At 36.3% G+C, this 12151-nt stretch overlaps 1 protein-coding gene across 1 annotated transcript in view; it reads left to right on the forward strand.

Annotated features, from left to right (window-relative positions):
- sorcs3a (sortilin related VPS10 domain containing receptor 3a) overlaps window positions 1–12151 on the forward strand; it is a 181905-nt gene that overhangs the window by 94386 nt on the left and 75368 nt on the right. Inside the window, exon 3 of the mRNA XM_056773193.1 lies at window positions 6324–6423. Coding sequence (XP_056629171.1) covers window positions 6324–6423 — 100 coding nt within the window. The remainder of the gene's footprint in view (window positions 1–6323; window positions 6424–12151) is intronic.

Consider the following 12151-nt stretch of genomic DNA (forward strand, 5'->3'; position numbering starts at 1 on the left):
TCTCCCTCTAAGAGTTTCGTGTTTGTTGTCTGGTATTATCAAAGCAAACACGGAAGCTTATCCGCCTGTCTGTGGCCTGTTGACATCAGCAACCGGACCTTTGTGTTCTCAGAGGGACACGACAAGAACCATTTACTTTTTTGTCTAGAAGCACCTGAACACAGAGGTTTAAAACAGTAACTTAAAGAAATAGTTCACTTACGAAATCAAAATTCTCACACTGTTGTCATTTTAAACCTGTGTGATTTTCGTTCTTCTGTAAAATCAAGAAGAAAGTTAGAAAAATGTCGGCAACCAAAAACCGGTCCCCATTGACTTCTATTGTATGGACACAAAACCAATGCAAGTCAGGAAAGTCATACAGGTTTGAAATGACAAGAGGGCTGGTAAATAATGACAGAATTTTCATTGTGAAGGTGAACTATTTTTTTAAGGGACTTTAGCAATGCATAGCAGACCCGAATGCCATGAAAACGGGTGGGTTCCTGTGTTTGTTAAAAAATGAAACCCAGTCTGATTCCCAGGCACGTTGCGAGGCCTCGCTCTGATGTTGCATTTGGGAGACTGAGATTTGGAGAGGTTATGGCTCTTACTGCAGTTCTCTGCAGCGTTCTTTGTTTTTGTAATCCCTGGAGTTCGGTGCGCATGCCTCCACAATGTTCCGCTTTACTGCCGCTCCATATGGCTTCTTCTCCCTGACGTGATACCTGGCCACTTATTCTCACTTTTTCCCGATTTTCTCTCAATGTGTTTGTCTCCCGTGCTCGCTTGCCTTCTGTTACCAAGTTTGCTTTGACTTGGGTTTCCTGTTGGCATGCGTTTCTCCATTTGGGGAGCTGAGCCCATTCTCACCGAAACAAAGATGGCACATGGTCACACACCTCAGGAATCATACCTCGGCATCGGGCTTAGGAAACACACATCTTTTCTTTCTTTAAAAAACGTAAGCTTTCCTGTTGTGCAACACACCGCCGTTTTGATATTCTCAAGGTTAGAAGGTGAAAATGGAAGACATCGGCCATACGGGAAACACGGTGAGATGGTATAGATTTAAAACATGAAATCTTATCGCTGAGAAGGATTTTCACAAGGGCTACCCAAAACAAAGTATCTTTCATTTCCGTCCTTGTTTCAGGAAAAGCTCACAGAGTCCATGCTGTGCTTCGTTGGGTTGTGCTAATGTTGTGGTACCTTCGGGCATATTTTTATCAGTCTTTTAACTCTCTTAACAAAACTTTTGTTACTTCCTTTTTCTCCTCCCTGAATTGACTTGCCTTCTGTTTTTGAGGTTATGTTATTTATATGGCTCTTTTAGGTCCCACACATGGTATCCAACTCGGTAAGAGGTGTATAAACAAACAGCATCGGCCGTCTCAATGGAGCTTTTCCGGTGGGAATTGTGCAAAAAATATTCTAAGGGCGGATGCCACACTATAATTATAGGCAATTTTCTTTTAACATGGTTGTTGTGATTTTATTGTACTATCGAGCGTGTGTGGTTCACCTGTGTCACTAGGGTATAAATAATTATGGACAAATGGAATCAGCTTGTCACACACTCACATCACATATTAAACAGTTCAGACCTTCATAATAACTCAGCTGACATCATAAAAATAATGAGACCCCTAGCGTGAACATTATGAACATTATTCTTTCCCAGTCATGATGGTACTTCGAAAAAATGAACTACCTCAGTCGTCTTAAAATCGAGAGACAAGGTTTTAGTATGAGCATTTTTTTTCTGTCAATGGGGCGATTTAGAGTTAATTCTAGTCAAGTCCTAGTCTTCAACCAGAAATAAAAGAAGTCCTGTTAGTCTGCATTTTTTTTTAAAGAAGAAAACAAAGTTTATTATACAGTGTGTGGAAACTTTAAACATGTATGTGCAGAAAATATGCTTGTAGCAGAAGGTGTTGGTTTGTAGGTCTGTTTTGTCTTTCACACATGTTTTTGTTTTCTTATTATTAATAATAATGCTGAATAGGATCCAGTATATAATAATAATTTGTATAATTAATAATTATTATTACTGTGAGTTATAACACACATTTCAGCATTATTAAAAAATATAAAAAAGACATATTTTTTGCAGTTTTTGTTTGTTTTTGTTAGTCTCTTGCCATTCTCCAAATCCCAACACAAAGCAGATACTGATTTATAAGATCGGTTCCATTTTTACTGGAAATGCCGTGGTTTACAGCTTTAACTACTTAACAAATTAAAAGTATTTTGTCATTACTTTTTTTGCTGTCGGGCAGTAGTCTCAGCCTCAGACGTCTTTAACGGTCCACCTTGAAACAACACGAAGGCATATGATTGAAGTTAGCAGTTGTATTTACATCGGTTGCAATAAGAATTCATCGACTAAAAGCTAAATTCCTAAAACAATGCAAGAATAATGGCATAACATTTTACGAGGTGGCCATTCGTATGAATTTGAACGATCTTATTTGTATGTTTTAAATCGGTGATTTTAGTAAATCGTTACGATTTACAATTTGTGACAGTGAGGTTTAGGGGTGGGGTTAGGGGACGGGCTTCAGCATGGTGTTGTTCTGATAGTCCTATGTTTTCTACGATTTTACGAATTGCCAAATTCACCACCTCGTAAAATAGCAACAGAATTCCGTGAGATCAAGTTTCCTCATCACATTGGACATAGTGTTACTCCATGTTCATTGGCATCTATATGTCTACAATTGTATAAATTTAGAAAATGATCTTTCATTCGACACATTTCTTTCGTACACTGTAAATTTTACAATGCAGACTATCATTATACTAGCTGAGCCAGGTTAGAGTCAATATACAGTACGGTATGTGGATTTTACTCTGCTGTAATATCCAGAGAAAGTGACCGTGTCTCTACTGTATAATTCTGCGGCTTTATATTGCTGCCACTGCGGAATAAAGGAGAATGAGGAAGATTGCATTGTAATTTTACTGAAATCCATTACTGCCCCTTTGGCACGGCGACCTGAGGAATGAGAAAAAGAATGGAGAGACGGAGAATGGGAATTTTCTCAAATGAGATTGCCTCTCCGTGGACGCAGTGGGTGCGGCGAGCGTCCGTCTGTGTTTTTGAGGTTGTCGCTTTGATATGGGGTCAGCGACGGTGTTGAAAACACTATCCGCCCTGTGCCGATGATGTGAACAGCAAGCGGACGTGATGGAGAAGTATTAGTGGATTGTGTTGGCTAACAGCTCATTTCTCCTGCTAAATTATTCAGGCTTCGGAAGTGGAGTCTATTCACTTGCTCTTGCTTAGGCTATATTTTATGAAGTATCTAAGTCATTTGGAGGGCATTAATTATTTATGTTATGTTGGTACTCACGCAAATTTGAATGCTTTATTTATAAGGCTGTCGTGGGACTTTTAATAAGCTGTTACTTGAAAGTTTATTTTGATGCGTTGATCTTCAAGATTGGTGTACTATATACAGTATATTTATATATAGTATTCATAGACATTGATACACTGTAAAAACTAATTTGTTTACTTAATGCAATTGTGCAAACTTGTTGCCTTGACTCAATTAAGTAAGCTTAACTAAATTGTATTAAAAAAAATTGAACGTATAACTTACTTAAATAAGCAAAATACTTAGTTACTTTTCTGACTCAAATTTACTTAAATGAGTTAAATAAAAATTTCTGAATTGTGCCTGTAATTTTATGTTAACCTAACTCAATATTTATTAGTCTTAATGGTTCTTTTAGTTGTCATACATAAATTCAATATAGATTTACTGTATGTCAGCATGTACTGCATGACATCTTAGTACTGACTTATCATTAGCACAGTTGAAGTCTCATTGAAAGATGCAATACACATTATGGCCGTGCTTTAACCTCCCACAGCCTAAGGACATGTACCACTTTCTGAAAAATGCTAACCTCAAAACTTGAATATATAACAAACTCTACTAAATCTCAAAGAGAAATTAAAGTTTTTACTGAAAAGCAGATAAACAAATAAACAAACAAAAATACTGTCTAAATGCAATATTACGCAAAGCATGCCGGGAACTGGATTCCTCCTCAACCAGTCATGTTGAATTACCTTGTTTAAACTAAGTCAATTGAACAATTAATTTCTGTGTGTAAGCAACTTCATAAATTAATATATCGGTTCTGAAAAGTTATTCATATAGAGTTCTGCTTAATATTCAGCTTTTTAGTTACAGTAACAAACTTTTTTTTAAACTTGAACTTTTTATTTTAAATAAAGTAAAATTAACTTATATACGTTTACAAAATTTCGCTGTTAGGTTTTACAATAGGAGTCATGAGAGAAAAAACCCTGAAAATCAGTGTTATTATAGCTTGAACAGCAAACATGTTTCCGTGCGGCTGCCGTAGAATGATATATGCCCACACGGATGCCGCTCATGAGTGGAAATGGTGGGTGAGACATGGACTGGAGGCATATTTGAATGGACGGAAATAGGCAACGCTGTGGAGAATTGGAGAGGTGGAGGCAAAAATAGAGATAGCAGAAATGGCAAGATAGAGTCGGTGAGATAAAATTGGGGTTGGAGGGGAGGAAAAGGAGCATGCTACAAAAAAAGGGAATCAAGAACCGATGCGTGCACTCCGAACACTTTCCATTAAACACTTGTCACATAAGAAGCTATAATGGTTCAGTGGCTTTCGTAGGGTCGACAGAAGGTCGAACCAGTGATTTCCCATCTAGGAGTATGTACAGTATATCTCAGGGGGTACTTAAAGGGACAGTTTAGCCAATAAGAAAAATTCTGTCATCATTTACACACCCTCATGTTGTTTCAAACCTGTGTGACCTTTGCTTATGCAGTACACGAAATAACAAGTTAATGAATCTCAAGGTGGGTGGATTCAATTTAATGACAGATGAACAGCTACATATAAACACACAGAGAAATTCTCGACAGTCTGTACTTAAGTAGGTTGCCTGCTTAACATAATGTAAAAATGCATGCACTTTTCATGAATTTAAAAAACATGTGATTCTTACAATCGGTTTGGATTTGACATCCCACCTGATGCTGTGAGTCACTAACTAAATCCTAGATAAACAACCAAACAGCATTCATGCATTACCAAACAAATGTGTCCACAGATAATTTTATTTATTTATAGATTTTGTATTGTATATATATATTTATAAATATATGTTTACTGCAAAAACAGATTCATAAAACATGTGTGTATTTGGTGTATGTGTGTTCTAAGAAAAAATATATTATTGATATCTACTACCTTTCATAGACGACTTTGCATGTTGTAAGCACTTGTTCAGAAGCAACTCCGTTTTCAATTTTAAATGTTATTATTATTCAGATATTTTCAATCTTACATATATACAGTTAAATTATAAAAATATTAGTTTTTTGATTAAACATTTTGATTTGGTTATTAATGTTCGGTTTGCTGTTTAAATGTTGAAAGTGGAAGTTCTTCGGGACCAGTGTTGGGCCCGCTTCGTTTACATCATCCGAAGTGGTCTATAGACAAAATTAAACCATCCAAACTGTTTGATCTTCATTTTAAAAAACAATCCTGGCTCTTTTAAATAATAAACCCTCATCAAAAAACAGTATAAAATTTTACCCAAACTGTCCCTGGGTTGTTGCCTCAGAGGTTCATATTGGTATCAGATACATGGCCTAAGTGACATACATCAAATTTTTAAGGGGTACTCTCCCACTGACAATTTTCTCAGGCAGTTCATAATAATATAATATAAGTATTATTCATAAATATACTTATAACGTTTAAATGTGTATCTGTTAAAATAGTAACTCTTGATTTAATATACAAGGAATTCATTTTTTTCATTTTTGGAAAAAAATGCACAAAATGCCGCTGTATGTTACATTATACTTAACTAAAGATGCAATCGCTAGTAATATTGCCAGGCATTATTCAGTTATCTCTTGTTTTTGGCAGAAGCATAATCCTACAGTCCCTGTCCAAATGTACATCAGTATCTTTTTTGCAAGACTGTAAATATCATTAGCCATTTCAAACAAATAAGTGTATGCTTAGGAACGGTTGTAACTGTGATGCCCAGAGGTTGCGGGTCTCTAGAACAAGGCGAAATTGCTCAGCATATGCTCGACAGATTGTGTTTGTTAGATTTCTCCACTCATCACCGAGGATCAGGGAAATACAGGCATGAGAAAAGTAAAATAAAGAAACGGTGAAGCATTCGCATGATCATAATTTGCTATTTTCAGACAGGCTTGTGTTATGTGGCGGATGCAGCATGCATATCCATGTGTACAAAAAGAATTGCATGTTGAATGGTGTGTTGAGGATTATTTTTCTGTTTGCAGATCAACAGATTATGGGAGCACCTATGAGAGAATGAACGATAAAGTGGGAGTCAAAACCGTTCTGAGTTACCTCTACGTCTGCCCTACCAACAAAAGAAAGGTAAGACACCTGCTCTCTCTCATCCGACTCGTGAAAAACTTGCTTTCTTCTTGTCGAGGTGTGTTTACATATCCTCCTCTTCACATAAAGACAGTTATTTTGGATAATTTTTTTGTGTGTCAGTTTTTGAAGGCCTACAAAAATCACATACTGTAGGTGGTACTAAAGCAGGGATGTCTGACTTAAGCCAAGCAACCAGCAATGCCTCCTGGAATGATAGAGCAAAACCAAAGCTGCTAAAGGCTATGTTTACCTTAAATGACCTGAAGCTCTGGTTGCAGCTCTGATATTTATTTCTGTTTGCCTGTTTGGTTATAATATTATTGAATAGAGATGCACCGATACCCATTATTCAGACTGATATCTGCCTATAACGATTTATTATTTATTAACTTTCTGAGTGTAATTCATTTGTTTAATGAATATTAATATTGAACATCAAACTGCTGATGTTTCTTAACATTTTCTATACACTGGGCACAAATTCAGTGCATTTTTCTGTCCTCTTTTAATTGATGGGATATATTAGCCCTGATCATGGCTGTTTTTAAACTGCTTTTATCAACCGATACAGATTCTTTGCCGATATATCGGTCCATCTCTATTTTTTATTTATGTATTAATTTAACTTATACCACAATCTTGTGTCTTTAATGAAGTCCCATGTAGGAAGTATGAAACAGCCTACACTGTAAAAAATCACATTTGAAACAGTTATTTTATAATCAGAGATTATATTTAGGTATCTGTTGAGGTGTATAATAAAGTTAGAGAGTGAGTTTGAATCGAAACACGGGTTCATCAAAACCTACTTCACATTGACATTCAAATCAAGGTCCACACTCACATTATCTGACAATATTTGGTTTAGGAATAAATTCATAGCAAGAAAATATTTTCAATATAAATCCTGTAAATTACTACAGTACAAACTTGTCATATTTTTTCATGTCAATATTGCTGCTGTCCTTCTGAAACCTTGTATATCCATATTCCGTAATTTTGCCGTAAATAATTTTGGTTTTCTGAATATAAATCAATTTAAAGTATAAAAAAGTTTTTGTAAATTTCGACATCACAGTATTTAACCATTTTAAAAGTACAGTGTTTTTCAGTTTCCTGAAAATTTTGGACATCCGAGATTTTGGAAGGACAGCAATAAAAAGTTTCCTCGTTTTTCTATAAATAACATGAAATGTACAGTATATACATTTTTTTCCTTTAATCATAATGTTTACATTCCCAAAAAAATATAATTAAGTTTAAGGGTTAAAACGCTATCAGGACTCCATTACTTACTTAAATTGTTTCATTTATTTAATATGTTATGATTACTGTCAATATATGATGTATAGAAGCAAATCTTGAACTAAATGTACTAAACAATTAATATGATGTCTGATGGGCAAAAATATAATCCAACGTAAAGTCTGCTGTATGGATGCCTGGGCTTTACATGGTTTTGTCAAACATTTTGCTTGCTGTTTATAACGATAAATCCTCTAAAAAATAAACAAATTGCTACTGCGAGTTTAAGGATGGACTCATTGTCAATACAGAGCTGCTGTTCATGGAAATTCTCTGCGGCCAGTATTTAAACTTGTCTATAATCCGTAAAGGGCAGAAAGGTTAATGAGCTGATTCTGAAACAGCTACTCATCGTGTCTGGATCTTTGCCCAACTCGCTCAAATGATACTCTGAGCTGCGTGCACGATGTGCATTTGGTAACATGAATTACTTTTCTGCAAAGTTTTGATTCAAAATAATCTCATATATATAATAAGCATGACACTCGTTTGAAATGAGAGTCAAGTTTTGCAACTTCCACAGAAGGCAGAAATTGTGTATCGAAGTGTCTAAATGTGGATAGAAACTACTTTTGTCATCTACCAACCTGCATGTCACTGAGAACCTCCTTGACTTCCTGTGAACACAAAAAACTCTTTTCCATAAAATACATGGCTGTCATATTCAGCTTAAATTACGACTGCTTTGTTTAAAACAACAATACTATATTACACAATGATTTGAACACTAGAGGAACACTTGATATTTATACTCAGAACTACCACGTTGTCAGAAAGTTTTTCCTTGTTTACCTGGGTCATGTTGCACCTCAGCACGGACCCCAAACAAGTGAGGATTCCAACTGGTGACCCCTTAAAAACATACAGGTACGTGACAGTCCTGACAATAATGATAGATCTTCATCTCCCGTTGAGGGTCGCGAGATCACAAAGACTAGAATCCAACATCACGTCAAATACTTTTTACACTTTTGACCCCGTTTTCCCTCAGACATTCTCATTGGTCCCGATAGTCCAATTTTGCAGCAGAATAGATGGATGACCTCTTTTGAAAAGCTGAAGATTTTTATGTTGAGGTACTGTAATTGTAACCCCATAACAGACATGCACAAAGCCCAACTGTATTGATGTAGTTTATTGTAAGTTTAAGGATTGTTGGATTGCATTGTTTTTACACTGCGAGTCCCATTGCTGAAAGAATCGACTGGGGCAGATCCCATGGCCATTTTAAAGTTTAGGCCCAACCTTTAGCAAAACACTTTTCCATTTGAGAGATGGGCATGACATTTCGACCGCTCGGTCGGAGCCTTTAAACGGGACTCGCTGAGAATCCAAAGTGCTTTGAATTCATGGTGTTGTGGGCGGCCCGGCTGGAGATTAAATGTGACGATCTCCAACAAATGAGGTTTATTTTTATTTCCGCCACTCTGTTATAAAATGCAGTTGCGTGACATGATTAATCTTACATTGTGTCCATTTTCTACAGTTTAAACTGCTCAGCCAGCACTAGCGCCAATCACTTTCTCGCGCTGCATGTAGATTAGCTGGCGGGATGCTAGCTGTCTGGGTGTCAGCAGATAGCAGAGATCCTTCAACCCCTTTTATTGATTGTATTTTTCAACCGTCTTTGCTCATTCGTTCAGTAGAGACTGTTTGTTCACATGCGTGCTAGTGGCTTGAAAAGTTAATTATCCGCTGATGCACCTCCAGTTTCTCTCTGACCTCAGATTTGTGGCTTTCGTGCATGTGGCACAGCCTATAGTTACTGGTGTTAACACCTGCCGCAATTGACAAGAATATATACAGTATATATTTATTTACAGTGTTGGGAAGTAGCTAACTACAAGACACTACTAACTTAACTACATTTTTTTGTAGCCTGAAGGTAGCTCAACTACTTTGTAAAAAGTGTAGCTTTTGCAGAAGTTAATAATTTGTGTAAGAAAAAAGCGGCGTTGCGTGACCAAACGCTCGATCGGTTCTGCCTTAAGAACAGCACTGTGTAACGTCTGCAGCCGTTAGAAGAACGAACTTGGATGGATGTGTCGCAGTGACTTCTGGGACTTCATGTCCACGCAAAAGGATCTAGAACACATTTGGATAATTTCATTTGTTCTCTGTTCTTGAGTATTGGAACCAGACTTTGACGTTTTTTGAGGACATACAGCCATAACATGAGGACACAAGACCGCTGAAGAACACATATTGAGAAACGGCCTTCTTCTTCTTACTCGATCACAAACTGATACGGTTAATTATCGGCATCTACTGCAGTAATTATGTATTGTGGCTTTATGCTTCACTGAGAAGAGATCGTAAAGGACGTACATAAGTGGGTAAATATTTGACACCCCGTCATATTAAGTATTAAATATGAATCTTATGAATGAAAATAATAAATGAACAATACAATGATAATAGTATTGTTTTACATTGTTTACAAACTATTTATTTAAAACATAGGACAGTATCACATATTCAGGTGTAACACATCACGTAAAAATACTGTTGTTTACTATAGTAAATCTATAGTAAATTGAAATATATTATTGTTGTAGAATATTATGGTAGGCTAATTATCAAACTCTATTTTTATATACTACAGTATTCAGTTGGAATATCTAGCTATAGTACATTTATTTCCTTTTAAATTCTTTAGTATCCTTTAACATTTTGTGTGAAAACTATGCAAAAATACTTGTAGTTTGCAAGAATAAATACTTTTCATGTGACATTGTAAAAATTCAAAGCCGTTTCAAAGAAGCTAGCTACTTTTTTTATAGTAACTTGCAGTTTAACTTTTTTTTTCAGATGGTTATATAGATCTGAGCAGTCTGTAATGACTCTCCATATTGATTCAGTTCTTTTTTGTAATAAATTGGGATGGCAACCATATTTAACTCACCAACTGTAACTTTACTCATAAAGTTGGCGAACAGTCTGTATGGTAAATCCATAGTCAATATCCTGCCAGCTAGTGCAGTTACACATTTAGCTTCAGTCACAGTTTTGGACGAAACTCAAATTAAGCACCCAAATGTATAAACTGACAATCTTTCCATTCTGAACAGGATTCTGCTTCTCAGAGGACCCCTGATACAAACTGTTCAAAATTTCGCTCCAGATTTTACAGTGGGGGTTCACATCTGAAAGCTTTTCAATCACAAAGTTTATCTGTAGATCATTCAAATTCGCAACACTTTGTAAAGCAAAGTTCTATCATTTCAAGTTTTGCATTGTACACAGATGAAAGTCTACCTGACAATAAAATCATTATTGCTACAAATCTGGAAAAGTGGTAGCTCATGTGAATCAATAAATATATTTCATGTAGTAAATGTATATTACTTATATAATGTCTATTATTTGTATATTAATTGTATTGAATTGAACTAAAACTTCTCAACAGTTACAGATTCATTGCAGAGATCTACTGAAAGTTGCGTTATGACCACATAACGTTTGTTTATGTTTTTGCTGCTGAAACGTCTATACATAAGCAAGTGCATATACAGTATATTTCAATATCACTGAAATGTAATGTTATCATCTATATGAAGCATGTTTTACTAAACCTATATTACACAAATGAGAGCATTGCTGTGATTTGCTGAGTAAGAGTCCAATCCGATTAGAGGAGTGAAACTGTGTTATGTAATTCCCTAGGTCAAATACAGAAGTTTGTCTTTCAGAAGTCATTCCGCACTTGTTATTTAAATAAAGCCTTGACAGAAAACTCAACAGCGTAAGGTGAGGAGTAATTTTCCTTTCATTAGAAAAGCTGTTATTTAATACAACATTAAGGAAAATGATGAGGCTTTAAAATCTCTGAATTGCATCTGACAAGCTTGAAGACACCAGCAGACACAGGGGGCCTCTTTCCATCTTCTTGTAACCATAATGAAGAGTCAAAATTGGAGATGCAGGCCAACAAAATCCTGGCTGCGATTCGACTGACTGTTTATTGGCGCTTAATGAAAAACAATTTATCTAAATCAGCGCCCCGGAGGATTCGTATTTAAAGCTTGTGGAGAGAGGTTGGGATTTTTGTCAGTGACAAATGCACCGCTGTTTTTCCAATTCAAATCCGGTTAAGGGATGAAAACAGCCGCCGTGTACATCCCGGGCGGATGGAAGCCAGAGAGAAAGACAATATAGGTGGGGGGGTCTCGTCCTTATGTTTCACAGCTTGCCTTCTAAATATTATCACGTCTAGATGTCAGCTTGTGCCCACTTACATTAGCTTCTGGAGGGGGAGCACATTTTTCAAATGTGTTCTGAAATGCTTCGGGGGCCTATTAGCTTCCAGCGCTTAAAGTAAAAGACATCAAAGACGCATGAGTCATATTTTTGCAAGCGGTAACGATCCGTAATGAAAAAGTCTGCAACTGTTTTTAGCCCCGAAAGGCATTGAAGCAAT

This window comes from Triplophysa dalaica, chromosome 2 (genome assembly GCF_015846415.1).
Source record: "Triplophysa dalaica isolate WHDGS20190420 chromosome 2, ASM1584641v1, whole genome shotgun sequence".
Classification (NCBI taxonomy): Eukaryota; Metazoa; Chordata; class Actinopteri; order Cypriniformes; family Nemacheilidae; genus Triplophysa; species Triplophysa dalaica.